The 20831-nt window shown below is 35.0% G+C and overlaps 1 protein-coding gene across 50 annotated transcripts in view; it reads left to right on the top strand.

Moving 5' to 3' along the window:
• The window catches only part of ABI2 (abl interactor 2), a 99923-nt gene that overhangs the window by 43668 nt on the left and 35424 nt on the right, over nucleotides 1-20831 (top strand). For 25 of the 50 annotated variants that reach the window (XM_081582047.1, XM_081582028.1, XM_081582031.1 and 22 more), the window contains exons 2-3: nucleotides 3401-3568; nucleotides 10728-10904. In XM_081582047.1, coding sequence (XP_081438173.1) covers nucleotides 3401-3568; nucleotides 10728-10904 — 345 coding nt within the window. Of the gene's footprint in view, nucleotides 1-3400; nucleotides 3569-10727; nucleotides 10905-12409; nucleotides 12428-14221; nucleotides 14234-14697; nucleotides 14709-15475; nucleotides 15479-20831 lie in introns of all 50 variants that reach the window. The other 25 variants (XM_081582037.1, XM_081582040.1, XM_081582027.1 and 22 more) reach the window with 3 other exon arrangements.

Here is a 20831-nt window from a genome sequence, read left to right on the forward strand (position 1 = left end):
AGGAAGGAATGAAACTTCTTTCTAAGGGTTGCAAGTAAAACAAGAAGAGCAGCCTGAAGACAGTCTTTGGGAATAAAGACTTTCTTATCTCTGTAGAGATCAGAAATCAGTATCATGAGGCAAAGTGAAGAAATAACCCAGTAGGAAGGATTCATTGCCTAGAATGGATCTTGGCAATAGGTCACTTTATTCTACATAAGAATCTTTTCTCATAGCACTATTTGTACTAAACATAGCATACATTATAATATTCCTCTATAAACCTATGATTTTTTTTTTCCTTTATCGAAATGTCTTTTTTTCAGGAGCTAAATCCCATCTAAGTAGGAATATCAGATAAATGGGTTGAGGTGCTATATAGTGCCTTTAATGCACAAACTGTAACTCTGAAAATTAAATTTGCTTGTAGCAAAAGATAATACCATCACAGGTGTTTACTTAAGAGAAATTTTTTTTTTTTTTACAAAATAACCTCAGTTATAGTGCTTTTATGTAAAATAAGATGTCATTTATAAGGCTTCTAGGTTAAAGTAGCAACTTTTATATCACTTTTATTGAAATAGATTCTATTTGAATTTATTCCAGTTTTTATTGAACACTTTATAGGAAAAAAAATGTCAAGCTTAATATATGTGCTGCTGAAGCAAGCACAAAATTCTCAAACTTAGAATATCAGCTCTTATAAAATTTGTTGTTGTTTACTTCCTAAGTCATGTCCAACTCTTTGCGACCCCCCCCCCCCCATAGACTGTAGCCTGCCAGGCTCCTCTTCTGTGGAATTTCCCAGGCAAGAATACTGGAGTGGGTTACCATTTCCTTTTCCAGGGGATCTTCTCTACCCAGGGATTGAACCCACGTCTCCTGCATTGCAGGCAAATTCTTTACCACTGAGATACTGGGAAGCCCAAAAAACACATTAGAAGGAATCAGTAACAGAATAACTGAGGCAGAATAATTGAATAAGTGAACTAGAAGACAAAAGTGATAGAAATCACTGCCACAGAACAGAATAAAGAAAAATGAATGAAAAGAAATGAGGACAATCTCAGAGACTTCTGGGATTTATATATATTATAATGCAACAACATCTGCATTATAAGGGTTCCAGAAGAAGAAGAGAAAGAGCCTGAGAAAATATTTGAAGATATTATAGCTGAAAACTTCCTAACATGAGAAAGGAAGCACTCAAGTCCAGGAAGTGCAGAGAATCCCATACAGGATAAACTCAAGGAGGAACATGCTGAGACAAACATTAATCAAAGTGACAAAAATTAAAGATGAAAAAAATATTAAAAGCAACAAGGAATCTTCCATGGAAAATAAATCTTCCATAGAAAAGTAGACATACATGAAACCCATCTAATATGGAAAGGCCTCTCGTATCTTTGATTCATTGGCCACATGATTTTTGCATACACACTAGAAATAAAGCCATAGCATGAAGTGATTTGAGGGTTGAATTACATTAATACTATTTGCTTTTCAAAAAAATCTCAAAAGCTATCTATATAAAAAAGGTTGCATGGAAAGTATCTGTCCAAATATCCATCCCTCCCCTCGATCATTTGAAGTCTACTAACAAATAAATTTAAAAAATTTTAAAATTTCTGGTTATTCTCTATAATAAATACTCTGATTTAGAGTAATATCTGAAAAGTGTTATGTGCTTCAGATATTCGGTAATATCTGAATAGTGTTAGCTATTTTCTACTTTGAAGTCAAAAGTTGTTGATTTTTAAGTCTGTTCAGATTTTTACTTGTTAGGATGGACCAGTGACTTACAAACTCCTTATATATGCAACTGTAATCTGGAAATTTTTTGATGCTTTTGAGTTGTGGTGCTGGAGAAGACTTTTGAGAGTCCCTTGGACTACAAGGAGATCAAACCCATCAATCCTAAAGGAAATCAACCCTGAATATTCATTAGAAGGACTAGTGCTAAAGTTCTAGTACTTTGGCCACCTGATGTGAAGGGCTGACTCATTGGAAAAGACCCTGGGGAAAGGTTGAAGGCAAAAGAAGGGGACTACAGAGGATGAGATATTTAGGATAGCATCACTGACTCAGTGGACATGAATTTGAGCAAACTACAGGAGATAGTAAAGGGGAGGGAAGCCTGGCATGCTGCAGTCCCTGAGATCACCACGAGTCAGACACAACTTACTGACTGAACATCAACAACAATCTGGAAATCTATATGATGTTTTTAAACAAGTATTTATCTTTAACCAGATTTGGTTTCAACTCTTGTTAATTTAAGTGTTAATAAAACTGAGATTACTAAAGATTAGAAAAAAAATCAATACAGTGATTCTTAACTCCTTTCAAGTTAAAGCAATATTATTATTTTAACTACTGCTTCTTCAAAATAATTTTGCTCCCTCTGGAAGAAATTGTGTCTAGGTTTACTGATTCTGAGTCCTACACCATGTGGCAGAAGGCAGAGTGGAACGTAGTGGATTTTGAACAGTTGATGACTACTCAAAGATGGAATGACAGTTGTTAGATAAAATGATGTATAGTTTTGGAAAGTGGTTTTATAGTCATTATCTTATTTGATGTTCACAACTACTTAGAATATGACATACTATAGTAGTAGAACTGACATTAAGGTAAAAGGTTTTTGATTCAGAGGCTTGTGTCCTTTCTACTGAACTATAGAGTCTTTGTATAGAACTAGGGCAGGAAGATGGTATTTGGCAGTTGCAGGATAGAATATGTAACCTTACCGTTGCTTTGCTTTGTGACCTTGGAAATAATCAGTTCACCACTTTTTTACTGTGTAGTTTCTGTTTGTCAAGTAGGATTTATGATATGTTGCTATTTATGTTCCATAGGGTTATAACACTTAAGATGCTTGGGAAGAAAGGATCCCTTTACTATTTTTATTTTATCATTATCACAATTATTACTGTTTTATATACTTTATCATTTTATCATTATCATTCTTATTTTGTTGTTATTATTACTTTAATTGGACCATTACTTTATATTCACTTGTACATGTTAGAATGAAAGGAAAGGAAGAACTCAGGAGCATAGAAAAATGTGCACCGAAATTTATGCATTCAAATCGGTGTTACCTTTCCAAGCAGCAACCATGAGAGGCGGTGTGCTTGCTGCCATTTTTCAAAATATCTATCAGACCTCATTTTGTAAACAATGACTTCAGGATTTTATTTGCATGTATACAAAGATGTATCTATTCAACATGAAAACATTAGTGAACTCAAGTCAGTAATTTAGTTGTTGGGTTTACATGAATACCGATAATTGGTTTTCAAAGCATTTTAAATTAGTGCATGTAGATTCAGCCACATAATAGTTTGGGTGAGTATTTTTGAAGATTAGATTGATAGAATGGGTTATCTTTGAAGTAATTGTTTGTTTGTTTTTCTAGTCAGCAGATAAGCAGCGAGCCCTAGAAGAAACCAAAGCCTACACCACCCAGTCCTTAGCAAGTGTTGCCTATCTGATCAATACCTTGGCCAACAATGTCCTGCAGATGCTGGATATCCAGGCGTCCCAACTACGAAGGATGGAGTCTTCAATCAATCATATTTCACAAGTGAGACCACACTGTTTTCTTATTTTGTCCATGAGGAATACGTAATAATACATGCAGTCGGTAGTGCTGACAGCCTTCATTGTGTGAGTTTACTCGCAGGTATTATTTGGAAGATACAAACTCAGTATTAGGTTGTTTTTTTGTTTCCATCTTTTTTGTCTCGTGATTATCTTCTCTGTGATTTTGATAGAGAAGAAAATCTTAATGGTTTCGTTAAAATTCAGTTGTCAAGTTAAAATAATCAAATCAGCTTTGAGGGTGAAATTTTGTCCAGTTTCTTCCAATTTTTACTGAATTTTACACTTTAAATGTGGTAGCTTGATGATTTCTTTAAATGCTTTTTTTTCTATTACCTCAGTAATGCAAAGAGTAATGTAAATGACCTTATAAAATTATATTTGTATAGAACTTAGAAAAAATAAATGTAATACTTTTCCCATTATAAATGTCGTGAATATATAGAAAAGAAAAAGTAGAAAAACAAACCCTTTCCCCACTACTCAAACTTCCTGTTAATATTTTGGTGTATTTTGTCTAATTTTTTTTTCTTCTAAATAGTTTTTATTTAAAATTTAACTGGAATTATCGTATGTATGGAATTTTGAACTCTGTTCTTTTAGCTTACCATTACAACAAACATCTTTCCTTGATGTTATAAACTTTTCATAAACATTTTCAATGGTTTGATAATGCTGCATATCTATTTCATAGTTTTCATAACCATTCCTATATTTAAGGACCATTTAAAATATTACTGTGGTGAAAAACAATTTATAATTTCAAAATACATTTTTAAAAATACTAAGAAAAGATTTTGATCTTTTTCAGATCTTTGTAGCATTTCCATTTTAGCACTTTGTCATTTGCATAACTTAGTGGTATTCAGTACTCTTTAGAACTAAATGATTAGAACTCTTCTGGAATAGAAAGAGTTTTAAAATGTGCATATTATCTTTTTTTGTATATATTAAGAGTTCAGAATTCTTCTGAAATTGACTAGTCCATCAGTTTTTCAAAGTCTGATGTTTAATTTATGTAATTAAATTGAATGTATTTCACCTAATCAAATCACTTATGTAAAGTCTGCCTTATATTTCTGTTAAATTCATCAGACCATTCAGGGGGTTTTCTTGTTATTTAATAGTATTTAATCTTAAATCTGAATTTGCCACTCTAAGCGTTTTTTCACATTCCATATGAACTTCTGTAGACAACATATAATTCATTGCTTGTTGTATTGCTATGTGTCTTAGACTTAAAAAAAAAGTATTGGTGAGTTTTAATGAGTGAGAGGTAAATTTTTATTCTGAAAGGACCTCTTGGAGGAAGTAGTCAGTGACATTTTGAATGATGAAATATATGAACTTGGTTTCCTATAGAAGAAGCTGTTACTGCTGCTAAGTCGCTTCAGTCGTGTCCGACTCTGTGTGACCCCATAGACGGCAGCCCACCAGGCTCCGCCGTCCCTGGGATTCTGCAGGCAAGAACACTGGAGTGGGTTGCCATTTCCTTCTCCAATGCACAAAAGTGAAAAGTTGAAAGTGAAGTCACTCAGTCGTGTCTGACTCGTAGCGACCCCATGGACTGCAGCCTACCAGGCTCCTCCATCCATGGGATTTTCCAGGCAAGAGTACTGGAGTGGGGTGCCACTGCCTTCTCCCTATAGAAGAAGGGATGTTGACAAATTGCTAAACTAATACTGAATTTTGGGATTTATACATCAGAGTCTTAACATTTCTGCATATTTGAAAGCTGGACAAAGAACCCAGAAAAGAAATTAAGAAGAAAAGTGCAAATGCCAAAGAGAATTAATATATTAGAGTTCCTAAAAAGGAGGGACAACTTTTTATTAGTTCACAAGAGAAAATAGGTGAGATTATGTGGATAGATGATGACAATAAGAAAATGACAACAAAAGTAATTATCTATATTCTGATTGGAATTCTGTAATTCTTTGGTGGAAAAGTGTGGCAACCTTGAGGAAAGTGATTAAGTTATTAATAAACTAAGAATATGTATTTAGCTAATAAGAACTTTTTCTCTTTGAGTATCATGTAAATCTATGTGATTTAATTACTAGGTCTAATTAATAATATCTTTTAAAGGTAATCTAATGGAATAAATAAAAAATGGGAGAGATGAATGGACAGAGATTGGTAGGCTAGAAATAATGGGCTTGAGTTACAACTTTCAAGAATAAGTTGTGCCACTTTCATTTGGAGTCGAGTATCTGTAGAGGGCAGTACTTGGAAAAGCAAAGGGTCTGCAACTCTGCAATGGCTGTTAAGTTTATACAGAATATATTCAAGTGGTTGGATGAGGAGTTGAGTAGGGGAAATGGGCTGATGGAAGCTATAGCAAATAAATGAGTAAATTTTAAAAATGTACATAGTTTTTAAAAGCATTTGCCTTAAGGATTAAAATTTTTTTCGGTTACATTTAAAGTACAGGTAGAGTCCTTTGTTTTAAAAGTCAACTGAATGTCAAAGCTAGTTGATGCTCATTAGAATGAAATATTATTCCATTTTTCTATTATTCCATAGTATAAGAGGAAATGTTTTCTAAAACAAATATTCAATAAATAGTGTAAACAAGGATTGGCAGACTTTTTTGTAAAGAGCTAGATAGTCAATATTTTTGACTTTGTGGGCCATAGAGGGTTTCAGCTTCATATTATTTTTTGTGTTGTATTTTTTAAGCAACTGTTTAAAAATGTAAAAAACGTTCTTAGCTTATGCGCCATATAGAAGCAGACAGTGGGCCAGTCTTGTGATTAGGCTTTAGTTTGTAAGTTCTTGCTCTATAAAAGAATGGTTTTCAAATGTGTGGTACTTAAATTTTATTATCATTATGTTTTATTAAAACATTATTTTGTTTATGGATGGAGTCAAAGTTATTAAGATATTTTGAGGTCATATTTTTTTCACATTTGAGTCAAAAATACTATGTTGGGGGAATTTAGTGAAAAGAAGAAATTGAAGAAGCAAAGAAATGGAGTTTAGTCAGGTCAAAGATGAGATGACATGTATATAGGAATGATTGATGTCAAGAGTTGTTGTTAAGGGTTGTCTGGTAGAATGGTTAAAGACCAGTAGATATTAGATATCTGAGGTATTTTCTAAACCCTGCTCTAATTTCCTAAGATGTAGACAGTCTTTTAGAGTAGACAACTAGGAATGTATAACCAAACTATTTTGGCTTTCTAAATATAGAAATATGCTATTAAGAATTATGTTTTAAAATATGCCTTCAAGTTTAATGAGAATTAATATAAGAAACAACAAAGAACATTTTTCTTACATTTCCTTCAACTAGTTCCTTTAAGAGTTTAGTGCTGGGCAAACGGTCACTTTCCTAATGAAGGGGTGTGTATTTCTTTGTAACTCATTTCTATTTTGCCTTCTTTAGGAATCTAAATGAAGAGCCTAATTTTATGCCCTATTATAGCAGCTATCCCTTATTTAGGATTATTGATGAAAGCTCTGTGATCGTTTCTTTTGCTATATTGGTTTTCCTTTTATGCTTCCTGTAGTGGTTTATACAGGTTTGGGCTGTGTGTTTATGCATACATAAAGAGAATAGATAAGTAATATGTAAGTGCCTACAGTCCCTAAGTATAATCTAATTGTTTTCATTCTTTTTAGAGTCTCAGTTCTTTCAAAGAATTTAAAATATGTGTTTGTTATAAAACATAACTATATATTAGTGCAAATAATAAGTGAAATGTTACCCCCTTGTCATTCTCCAGAGACATACTGATATTTCTAGCAGGAAAATTTGAAATTGAAGTTCCAGTTTGCCTCAAACTTAGAATTCTGTTATCGTTGGTTAAGTTTACATTCTTATATTTTCATTTATAGGTGAGATAATTATATTTTTAAAAACTAAGCAGAATGAAAACAATGTTGAAAGGATTACATTCTCTAATAAATTTTCTTTATTGATATGACAGAGACCAGTTACATACAAAAAATATGGTCATATTTTGTGTTTTTAGTTTATTTTGAAGTATACTTGACAAATATAAAATTTTCCTAGCTCATATTTTTAATAGTTTCAGAATGACTCTTTAGAAATTATTCAAAAGTAAATGTGGTTAATTTCTGTTTTTTCTGAATTTAAAAATAAATAGATATGATATTGTCACTAATACACAAACTTCTCTTTTCTATTAAAGCTTCCCCAACCAATGTAAAAGGAAAGCAGATTTTGTAACTTATCTAATGTGCACAGAAAAAGTTCAAGCCCTATTTTGGTCTTAAAATGAAATACTTATAATGCTAAGGTCTGTCCTACCTTGGCCAATATTTGATCTGATGCTTCACTTAGGTATTTATTAGTTATGCACTTAAAGAGTCTGTTCCCTCGAAAATCTCTTGGTTGAAATAAGAGGCTTCAAATTTGTTTCAGATTTCCTTCAGACTTGATGTAGTTTAGAAGGATAAGTAATCAGTGTTCAGATTTCCTAAAGTTGTAGTTAATATTGTCATAATGTCAAGCCATACATCCTGGAATGTGAAGTCAAATGGGCCTTAGGAAGCATCACTACGAACAAAGCTAGTGGAGGTGATGGAATTCCAGTTGAGCTATTTCACATCCTCAAAGATGATGCTGTGAAAGTGCTGCACTCAATATATCAGCAAATTTGGAAAACTCAGCAGTGGCCACAGGACTGGAAAAGGTCAGTTTTCATCCCAATCCCAAAGAAAGGCAATGCCAAAGAATGCTCAAACTACCGCACAATTGCACTCATCTCACACGCTAGTAAAGTAAGGCTTAAAATTCTCCAAGCCAGGCTTCAGCAATACCTGAACCGTGAACTTCCAGATGTTCAAGCTGGTTTTAGAAAAGGCAGAGGAACCAGAGATCAAATTGCCAACATCCGCTGGATCATCAAAAAAGCAAGAGAGTTCCAGAAAAACATCTATTTCTGCTTTATTGACTATGCCAAAGCCTTTGACTGTGTGGATCACAATAAACTGGAAAATTCTGAAAGAGATGGGAATACCAGACCATCTGACCTGCCTCTTGAGAAACCCATATGCAGGTCAGGAAGCAACAGTTAGAACTGGACATGGAACAATAGACTGGTTCCAAATAGGAAAAGGAGTACGTCAAGGCTGTATATTGTCATCCTGCTTATTTAACTTATATGCAGAGTACATCATGAGAAACGCTGGGCTGGATGAAGCACAAGCTGGACTCAGGATTGCCGGGAGAAATATCAATAACCTCAGATATGCAGATGACACCACCCTTATGGCAGAAAGTGAAAAAGAACTAAAGAGTCTCTTGATGAAAGTGAGAGAGGAGAGGTTAAAAGTTGGCTTAAAGCTCAACATTCAGAAAACTAAGATCATGGCATCTGGTCCCATCACTTCATGGGAAATAGATGGGGAAACAGTGGCTGACTTTATTTTTCTGGGCTCCAAAATCACTGCAGATGGTGATTGCAGCCATGAAATTAAAAGACGCTTACTCCTTGGAAGGAAAGTTATGACCAACCTGGACAGCATATTTAAAAGCAGAGACATTACTTTGCCAACATAGGTCTGTCTAGTCAAGGCTATGGTTTTTCCAGTAGTCATGTATGGATGTGAGAGTTGGATGGTGAAGAAAGCTGAGTGCCGAACAATTGATGCTTTTTAACTGTTGTGTTGAAGAAGACTCTTGAGAGTCCTTTGGACTGCAAGGAGATCCAACAAGTCCATCCTAAAGGAAATCAGTCCTGAATATTCATTGGAAGGACTGATGCTGAAGCTGAAACTCCGATACTTTGGCCACCTGATGCGAAGAACTGATTCACTGAATAAGACCCTGATGCTGGGAAAGATTGAGGGCAGGAGAAGAAGGGGACGACAGAGGATGATATGGTTGGATGGCATCACCGACTCAATGGATATGGGTTTGGGTGGACTCCAAGTGTTGGTGATGGACAGGAAGGCCTGGCAGGCTGTGGTTCATGGGGTCGCAAAGAGTCGGACACGACTGAGCGACTGAACTGAACTGAAATTGAAGTAGGTTTGGGGAAGAATCAGCAATAATTCCTGCTTAAGCCATGAATGGTGGCAAGAGATGTGAACAATTTAGTGATGTATGTTTGAAACTTTTAAAATTGAAACTCACAGTTAAAAATACATCTTATATTCCATCCGTACATACTTTAACGTATGTATTTATGTACCTAACAAATATTTTAAGAAAAAAGTACCTTACAGTGTGTATGTTGTCTGATAGTTCTGTTCTTTTTCATTTAAAATAATTGCTGCTCATTATCTCACGAAATTGGAACTTGCAATTTGAAAAATGCTGTTTTAGTGTATTAATTACCTGTGCTTATGGAGAAATTCACCCTCTATTAGCAAATGGAAAATTGAGTAAAAACACATTGTTGTTATGTACTAAATTATATCCTGTTTTAAGCATTTAATAAAATAGTGAAAATATTTTACTAGCATTTCATCATGATAAAATATAAGCAACTTTACCTCAGCACCCTCATTTCTTTGTAAAAGATGACTTATTTTTACCATTGTATTTATATTTTAGGCCTTTTTAAATAAAAAGCTATTTAAACACTAAAAGAAGCTATACTAATAGGTTATCTTTAAAATTACCAGGTTAATTGCTGGTACTTTCTTAATTAGGCTAAATCTTAATAGAGAAGGAAAAATTAGCATGCTTTAACCCGGAGGTTGGTAAGCTTTTCCTGTAAAAAGCCAGCTAATAAATATTTTATGCTTTGCAGGTCATAAGGTCTCTGTTGCAGCTCTTCACCTCTGCCATTGTATTGTGAAAATATTTAAGCAGGTAGAATGACTGGTATTGCAGTGAAATTGTTTATGGAAACTGATATTTGAATTCCATATAATTACATGTCAAGATCTTATTTTTCTTTTGACTTTTTTTAACCATTAAAAAATGTAAACACCACTGTTAGTTTTTCGGCTATAAAAGATGGGTGATGGGCCAGATCTGTTTTGCCAGGGTTTCTCAACCCTTCTTTTAGCCTAAAAATGATGAAAGTCAGTATTGGTCCCAAAAGGAGAAATTCACAATTGCAGTTAAGAATATGAATAATGATGTTAAATCTCTAAGTATTTATATTTTTATTTTTCTGGCTATTAGGGCGATACATTTTTGTGTTTATGTTTTGTAGACCGTTGATATTCATAAAGAGAAAGTTGCAAGAAGAGAAATTGGTATTTTGACTACCAATAAAAATACTTCAAGGACACATAAGATTATTGCTCCAGCCAACCTTGAACGACCAGTTCGATATATTAGAAAACCTATTGACTATACAATTCTAGATGATATTGGACATGGAGTAAAGGTAAGCATAAGTTTTGTCAAACTTTAAAAAGAATAATAGCCCATGATGGAACTAACTCTTTAGAAAATTAAATGCTTATCTTTTCTTTCCAGAGGATCACTCTTGGCCTAGTTGTAGTTCTGAAGATTTTTTACCACTAATAACTGTGTTATCTTTCTTTTTAGTGCTGGGTTCTCAAATTTTAAACAGTCACCTTTGAGTGAATTGTATTTGATTAATCAGTTATGAAAATACCTCATGTACATCTGGAAATAAACATAGTATTATATTTTAAATCTTTTAATGATTTACTATGACTAATTAAATATTAGTATGTTATTAAAGTATTTGCTGTATCTCAAAAATATCAGCAAATTTCTCGCATTAGTTTTCAGAAAGAATATATATAAACATGTACTTTGAATTTTTCTAGAACAAATTTATTTCAACATTTTGGTTGAGGATAATGTAGATAAAAGTAATATGTTAATTTAGTATTTCCACTGCTTTTCATTATATAGCCATTATATATTTTGGCATGTATTTAAGTGCCTGCTATGTACATAAAGTGCAGTAATCACAACCGATGAACTTACAACTTTCATTTAAATTGATACTTGTACTTAAACTGTTCAGAGCTTCAGCTAAGTATTAGTTTATTTAAAGTTTTTGTCTTCTCAGTGATTTAAAAGACAATAACTTTTCAAATGTGATGCTGAGCAACTATTATATACGTTTAAGTGAAACTATACAGTTCATGCAGTTGATTTATATAAGCAAATTTAAAAAATATATCCCACACAAGGATGGCTAGAAATCAGTTAAATCTAAATTGAATGTAGGTCTAGGTAGGAGAATATGTACAGTGTAAATTTAAAACAAATTTTTCTCAAAGTTTTGATTTAAGCACTATCATCTGAAATTTGATATTTAATTTTATAATGAACACCTAATACATTTAGATTGCAGTACAAATTAGAACATTTTAAAATAGGATGTGCAATTGGATGGATAACTGAAATCTATTCTAACTTAGGAAAATTTTTCGAGATTTATTTGAGGCTAACAACTGCTAATAGAAAATTTTAGGATCCTTCCAGAATCTAATGGCAAAAAGACACTTAAAATATAAAACATCATATTTGTACTTGCCCATTTATGTAATAATAAAAAGGTTATCTCCTTAACTCTTACTTAATTCTCAAGTAATTGTTCTTTAGGAACTCTGTAATCAGTTTGATTTTTTTGGACTTTTAATGTTTAGGGGTCACTAATTTGAAGAAATCAGGAATAAAATTGTTTTTAAATAAAGGTGTCTTATAGAATTTCATCCAAAAATTCCCGTTCATGACACATTCTGCTTTAACCACTCTTTCTATGATCTACTGAAACATTATTTTTTAATGCTGAATGCTTAACTTGTTTTTTCTTTGTTTTTTCCTTTCTCTTCACATCCTGAAGTTCCAACTAACCTTTCAATGCTTTTTTTCCCTTACCTCTTTTATTTGCTCCATTTATGCATTAAGTGGTTGCTTAGATTTAAGGTAAGAGATTCCAGGGCTGGATTTCCATTCTTTGTTCTTATGTAGACTATTACATATGGGGAGTGAAGAGATACTTGGCACTTGGCCTTTTAAAACCAAGAAATAATTCCTTTTTCTTATTTTATTTTTGTCATGCAACTTTGTGTGTCTTTCTGTTCCATGAGGGCAAATATTTTTAACTGTTTTGTTCACTGCCCTATCCCGTTTGCCTAGAACAGTGCCTGACACACATTAGACACTTAGTAAATATTTGTTGAATAAATGATTATTTTGCAATGCTAATATATTTTATGAAACTGAAATGTAAGTTACCCTATCATAAAATGTCATTATGAAATAAAATTAGCTGGATTTTTGTAAATGGAGACATTTTGTTATGGTTTGGAGGGCTGCTAATGTGCTTTGTTTAACCCTCCCCCTGTGTAATACCTTTTTATTCTATAAATGGTGTGCTTGATCATACACCTTATGGCCACTATGTCATTATCTCTTGACTCAATCACTGTAAAAAAAAAATTGAAAATTGGGAAATATTCAGTGTTATGGGTGTTTTTTAAGTTGCAGTATCATATATTTTGCAAAAAAACAAAATTAGCATTTTTATTCAAATTGCTTATGAATTATATATTTCAGTATAACCCACTTTAAGAGGTTTCAAGCTGAGCAGTATTACATGCAAAACATCAAAAGCTCATGATAGTGTTTAACAAAATACAAGTTAAGAACTAGAGATACACCATTTTTTTACTTGTTTCAGTAACATTGGAGGGAAAACTGGGAAAAGACATTCAAGAGTAATCAAGGAGACTGTCAGATAGAGTGATACTAAAATTATTGTCACCAAACTGAAAGTGCATTTCCTTTTTTTAACTTTTTTTCTTAGCTGAATTCTTATGATTCCTTTTCACATGTATATATATTTTCTTACCATTCTTACCATATATTGTGCTGTTTGCCATGTCTTCAGTGTAGAAAGTGATAACAAGAAGACAAGATGACTGAGACCTGAATCATTAACTAGCTACTAACCACAGCCACAGAAAGTTAAACAGCTCATGGTAGAGAGATGTGACTAGAGGAGCCCAGGCAGATGTACTTCATGTGGGTGAGTGAGGCATGTGGAATTGTGAGGAGATTCCTTTGCATAAAAGAGGTAGAAATAGACCAAAAGTAGTGTTTGTGGCTACCTTGGCTTTTTCTGTGTCAAATTTCAGCTATTGATACATGAACCTCCAAAGTGATAGAAGTGCACAGAAAATTCAACTGAAGGAAAAACAAAGCAATGGACCAGTTCTTTCCCCTTCAAGTTTAGACCATCTTGCCTAAAGAACTACCCCTGGCTCATTTCCTCTAAACCCTACTATGATTCCTTCTTGACTTTTCTGGGTTCAGGGTCTGTCCTGTGTGAGAGAGAGGCCAGAGTGAGTGGGAAATGAGAGGCTCCTAGGAAGAAAGATCCAATAAGGAAACATCACACTTGGAGAAGATTTCTTAACATCTTTGTTCTTTGCAACAAAAAACCCCACTCCCCAGGATTGTGCTCCATGTAGATGTTTCTGCTCTGCTGGGCTGGGGTAAAGGTAAGGAGCGTAGCCTGCGTTCATCCTAGAAGCTAGAATGTGACAGTGCTCTGTCTTTCCTTTCTTCCTATCCTTCTTTGTAAGTGTGTCTGTCTTCTCTATAAACTTGTGGTACATAGTGAATCATTTTGGGTGAACCAAAGCAGAGTAGAGTGAAAAAACCATTCAGCATATAGCAAGTCGTTACTTTTTATGCTGGTAGAAAAAAAATGAGTGGCTTCAGAAGGTTGATTAATGGAATCATCGAATGTATTAAGATAGAAAATAGAATTTTAAAATGTTGAAGTTGGAAGGAACTTGCAAATAGTAAACTAGTCCAGTGGTTTTCCAGCTGAGTTTTTTGGAGACCCACAGATGACATCAGGTGCCCTATAAGTCTCCTGATCCTTGCTTTCCTCCTCAGCTCATCGTGAGCTCTGTCTTTGCTCCCAGTCTTGTCAGAATTGATGGCTTTCAGATACACTCTTAACAGATACCATCTTTGGGACCAGACACATGGGATGTGACTCAAAAGAGACCTCCATGTTTAAAAGTTGAATTTTTAACCTTTTATACATCACATCCTGGTTGTGTTTAATAGTTCTTCTCTGGTGAAATTTGGGTTAATTGTTTTTCCTTCAGTCAAATAAGAATAAATTGTAGAATTTAATTCATAAGAGCTTTGAAAGCAATGAATATTTTTACAGCAAGAGGCATAAAAAGTCAGTGGTAGAGTGCCATATTGGAAATGTTTTAATATGTACCTTAGGCCATATAAAAGTGACATGTACCTTGGTATCCTTTCCCCACTCTTTAATATTTAAGACTTTTAAGATCTTGCTACTGATGTATTTGAAACAGATTTTTCTGTTGAAAAGTGGAAAAGTTGTCACTAATGAAACTACACTTAAGTACTTTTAATATAAGTGTATTTATTTCAGTCAAAAATAGTAAAGGCTTCTGATCTGTTAATGTAGCTTTTCAGTTGAACGTTGTGCAAGCAGATTCTTAATGATTAACGAGGAGGGGTTGGAAGTCTCCTTTACGTTTAACATATTAAGAATATAACACTTGGGGAAAATTTTGCTTGGGATCTTGAAGATTGATAACTTAACTCTGTAAAATATTATTTAACCTTTTCACTTTGAATGTCATCTTGTGTGTGTCATTATCTACAGAAAATTGCCCCTCACATTTCTAGGTTTTGGGTACAGCTGAGGATTCATTGTTAAGCATTTATTTGACACACTTGGAAGAAAAACACCACAATAGCAACACCTTTTGGGAGAATCATCTGTGTTTGCCTCTTTGTTCCAGTCTTGAGCCACCAATTCTATCTTGGCAAAAGCCAGTTGTTGGAAAATAGTTTTAAAAATCAAGCAAAAATTTATCTATCTTTATTCTTCTTTTCTTTTTTCTTTATCTGTTCTTCCCTCCTTACTCCTAATCTCTTATTCATTATCTCTGTAGTTCAGTTCAGTTGCTCAAGCATGTCTGACTCTTTGCGACCCCATGGACTGCAGCACTCCAGGCCTCCCCGTCCATCACCAACTCCTGGAGTTTACTTAAACTCATGTCCATTGAGTCGGTGATGCCATCCAACCATCTCATCATCTGTCGTCCCCTTCTCCTCCTGCCTTCAATCTTTCCCAGCATCAGGGTCTTTTCAGATGAGTCAGTTATTTGCATCAGGTGGCCCAAGTATTGGAGTTTCAGCTTCAGCATCAGTCCTTCCAATGAATATTCAGGACTGATCTTTAGGATGGACTGGTTGGATCTCCTTGCTGTCCAAGGGACTCTCAAGAGGCTTCTCCAACACCACAGTTCAAAAGCATCAATTCTTTGGCACTTAGCTATAGTCCAACTCTTAGGTCCACACATGACTACTGGAAAAACCGTAGCTTTGATTAGACGGACCTTTGCTGGCAATGTCTCTGCTTTTAAATATGCTGTCTAGGTTGGTCATAACTTTTCTTCCAAGGAGCAGGCGTCTTTTAATTTCATGGCTGCAGTCACCATCTGCAGTGATTTTGGAGCCCCCAAAAACAGTCTGTCACTGTTTCCACTGATTCCCCATCTATTTGTCATGAAGTGATGGGACCAGTTGCCATGATCTTAGTTTTCTGAATGTTAGGTTTTAAGCCAACTTTTTCACTTTCCTCTTTCACTTTCATCAAGAGACTCTTTAGTTGTTCGCTTTCAGCCCTAAGTGTGGTGTCATCTGCATATCTGAGGTTATTGATATTTCTCCTGGCAATCTTGATTCCAACTTGTGCTTCATCCAGTCTAGCATTTCTCATGCTACATTTATGTTAAATAAGCAGGGTGACAATATACAGCCTTGACATAGTCCTTTCCCTTTGTACTCCTTTGCACACAGTCAGAGGCTTTGGCATAGTCAATAAAGCAGAAGTAGATGTTCTTCTGGAACTCTCTTGCTGTTTCAGTGATCCAACGGATGTTGGCAATTTGATCTCTGGTTTCTCTGCCTTTTCTAAATCCAACTTGAACATCTGGAAATTCACGGTTCACGTACTGTTGAAGCCTGGCTTGGAGACTTTTGAGCATTACTTTGCTAGCGTGTGAGATAAGTGCAATTGTGTGGTAGTTTGATTATTCTTTGGCACTGCTTTTCTTTGGGATTGGAATGTAAACTGACCTTTACCAGTCCTGTGGCCACTGCTGAGTTTTTCAAATTTGCTGGCATATTATGCAGAGTACATCACGAGAAACGCTGGGTCGGAAGAAACACAAGCCGAAATCAAGATTGCCGGGAGAAATATCAATAACCTCAGATATGCCGATGACACCTCCCTTATGGCAGAAAGTGAAGAAGAAATAAAGAGCCTCTTGATGAAAGTAAAAGAGGAGAGTGAAAAGTTGGCTTAAAGCTCAACATTCAGAAAACTAAGATCATGGCACCTGGTCCAATCACTTCATGGGAAATAGATGGGGAAACAGTGGAAACAGTGTCAGACTTTATTTTTGGGGGCTCCAAAATCACTGCAGGTGGTGATTGCAGCCATGAAATTAAAAGACGCTTACTCCTTGGAAGGAAGGTTATGACCAACCTAGACAGCATATTTAAAAGCAGAGACATTACTTTGCCAATGAAGATCCGTCTAGTCAAGGCCATGGTTTTTCCAGTGGTCATGTATGGATGTGAGAGTTGGACGGTGAAGAAAGCTGAGCGCCGAAGAATTGATGCTTTTGAACTGTGGTGTTGGAGAAGACTCTTGAGAGTCCCTTGGACTGCAAGAAGATCCAACCAGTCCATCCTAAAGGAGATCAGTCCTGGCTGTTCATTGGAAGGACTGATGTTGAAGCTGAAGCTCCAATACTTTGGCCATCTCATGCGAAGAGTTGACTCATTGGAAAAGACCGTAATGCTGGGAAGGATTGGGGGCAGGAGGAGAGGGGGACGACAGAGGATGAGATGGTTGGATGACATCACCGACTCGATGGACATGGGTTTGGGTAAACTCCGGGAGTTGGTGATGGACAGGGAGGCCTGGCGTGTTGCTATTCATGGGGTCGCAAAGAGTCGGACATGACTGAGCGACTGAACTGAGTGCAGCACTTTCACAGCATCATCTTTTAGGATTTGAAATAGCTCAACTGGAATTCCATCACCTCCACTAGCTTTCTTTGTAGTGATACGAAGGCCCACTTGACTTTGCAATCCAGGATGTCTGGCTCTAGGTGAATGATCCCACCATCATAATTGTCTGGGTCGTGAAGATCTTTTTTGTATAGTTCTTCTGTGTATTCTTGCCACCTCTTCTTAATATCTTCTGCTTTTGTTAGGTCCATACCATTTCTGTCCTTTATTGAGCCCATCTTTGCATGAAAAGTTCCCTTGGTATCTCTAATTTTCTTTTAGAGATCTCTAGTCTTTCCCTTTCTGTTGTTTTCCTCTATTTCTTGGCACTGATCACTGAGGAAGACTTTCTTATCTCTCCTTGCTATTCTTTGGAACTCTGCATTCAAATGGGTATATCTTTCCTTTTCTCCTTTGCCTTTCGCTTCTCTTCTTTGCTCAGCTATTAGTAAGGCCTCGTCTGACAGACATTTTGCCTTTTTGCATTTCTTTTTCTTGGGGATGATCTTGATCACTGCCTCCCGTAGAATGTCGTGAACCTCCATCCATAGTTCTTCAGGCACTGTATCAGATCTAATCCCTTGAATCTATTTGTTACTTCCACTGTATAATCGAAAGGGATTTGATTTAGGTCATACCTGAAGGGTCTAGTGGTTTTCCCTACTTTTCTCTGTAGTGGATTATTTTAAAACTCTTGTTACCTTAGGCTTTTTGTCTTCCTGTCTTACTAAAATTTTATCTTTTTCCTGAAGCTATTCTCAAATTCTTGATTTCAGTTTTGATTTCCCTCAGAGAATCTCCTGGTCCTTTTCCTGTTAGCTCAGAGAATTGAAATAAGAACATATGTCCTCTGAGGAGAGGGATAGAGATCTCTAGGAAGCCAAAAATTATGTACTGGATGGGACTGCTGGGAACAACACTGGACACAGGATGAAAGCCTTCAGGTGTTTGCCCACATCTTCTGCCCATCCTCACTTCGCCAGATCCAGACACAAACTATACATACTACTCCTCTTCTCATAGTGTGTTTAGATTTTGTTCTTTTTAAAACTTGGTAACACTCCAACTCAGATTTTTCTCTACAAAACTTGTTACGTATTTCTTCTCACATTGATACTTCTTTTTGGGGATTTCTGTATTATTTGTAGAAATTACTTTTTGTTTTAAGCAGGGTGTCTTAGTTATTCTAAAATAAGTTCCTTAAAAGCAGAGAAATCATTTTATAGACCTTTGTCTCCCCTTATTTTTCTTATTCTTTTGCTCTTGTGCTTAGAGGTCTGGTGGTTGGTGGTTTAAATGAGTGATATACCACAGGTGTCATTTTAGAATGTGTCTGCCACTATTGCAGCAAGTTACCTATTCCTGGGAGATTGCTTCATAACAGAGGTGGTATGCTCTATGAACTAAAAGATATAAAGATACTTTGTAAATACTCTTTAAAAAATACTAGAGTTCACAGGGTACTGGAAAGCACTGAGATTTGTAATGAGCATTGTATATGATATGCATGATATTCTATATCAAGGTTCAAGGAGGTACTGCATATACCAAAAAAGGATAGGGCTGGGAAGATAGGAGCACTTTAGAAACAGTATTAAGGTATAATGATTGGCCTGATAGTTGGTGCTAGTTGTGATCTCCAAAGTTTGGAGATCAGAGAAGACCACTCTGGTCCTAAAGGAACTGCTCTTACTCTCAGTATTGTCTGTATTTCTTAGTCCAGGCCAGTGGAAAAGTATTTGAGCTTGGTCATGCATTAACCTTTGTCACCTAAATGAAATATTTCTTCTGTTCTTGAATGTTTCTTTCTGGCAGAAAAAAAAAAAAGACTTTTCCTGCTATTTCTCCATGTGCCTACTACCTGTTTCACTCAGCTCTCAGTGATGACTTTTTCCCTTCATGGCATCAACAAATATCCACATTAATTGAATTATTGCTGGAATCAGCCACCAAAGATTCATTCCAGTTCCCAAATAAAGCTTTGGAAAGAATAATTAGCACTCCTATTCATGATTCAGGACCTCTAACTACACACTTATGTGAAAAATGATAGTTTTGCCTAGGTGTTTTTTAAAGTTACATGTGGAATTGCTGGTATGAATTGGTGCAGTGTTCCTTTGTTTTCTTTGTCCTGAGTCTGTTGTATGTTCTCTCTCTCTCTCTAGTTAAGTTCGCCTTCACCACGCTCACAGTTAGTCTTGTGTTTCGCTCCTTGTCTGGAAACATTGGGTTGCCCTATAACTTCCGTCAAAGTAGTTTTTAGAACCATGATAACTATCCCATAAATAATTTTTTACCAAATTATTTTAGATGTGAAACACAGTTTCTTAATTTTAATTATAATATAGATTTCACCTATGAAAATTGTTTTGTTTGGCAATTTTTCTTGTATTTCTTTTTTTCGTTTTCCTCAAATTAGATGGCAGTATTTATATTCTGCATCACATATTCATTGTTTTACTTTTAGTATAGAAGCATTTTTCTCAAGGAAAACTACGTTGAAGAAGTACTGAGTTCTATTTTAGCTTAATACAAAGGTAGTACAGAACTACATATTAGTTGGACATTCCATAGGGATTCTCTGGTTTTTTAAGTGAAAATTACTCATGCAAATCCCATTAACCAAAAAAATAGAACCATTTGATGATTCTACAGGTCAAAAATGTATCAAATTTTATGTATGGAATTGTCCACTATGTTTCAATTTATAGGTTGTTTATTTCATATTATTTTTCGGGTAGATTTCAAGATTTATAGAGAAGATACTGCAATTTAAACAGAACACCTTACATACCAAAACCTTAAATTAAAGTTGGAAAGCTGTTTTCAAATATTTTAGCTATTCCATGTATAGAATAAAATTCTGTTTTATCCTTTTCTATCCCTGCTCCTTTTCCTTCCTATTTCTAGCAAATTGATGTAGTTTAGTGTTTGGCTCACTTACTTCTCCTTCATCACTTAAAGTGACCTTGGGTTTTATGTTGTTTAAGGTTGAGCTTAAAGGACTTTGGTTACTACTCTTAAAAATCTCCTGGTATCATGATTTATTTAAGATATACAGTTTTTAAAGCTATTGGTTATTTGTCATACTACTCCTAAAAATTTGCCCCAATGTGGATTAATTTTTTAAAAACTTCTTCTGGTACTTTTAAGATACGATCAGTATACCCTCTGCTTATTAATGAGGGGGAGAGCATAGATAAGTTAATCTTTATTCTTCCTTGATAACCAGTTTGTTTTGTAT

The sequence above is a fragment of the Giraffa tippelskirchi genome, chromosome 3 (assembly GCF_054371585.1).
Source record: "Giraffa tippelskirchi isolate mGirTip1 chromosome 3, T2T-mGirTip1v1.2.pri, whole genome shotgun sequence".
NCBI classification, from domain to species: Eukaryota; Metazoa; Chordata; class Mammalia; order Artiodactyla; family Giraffidae; genus Giraffa; species Giraffa tippelskirchi.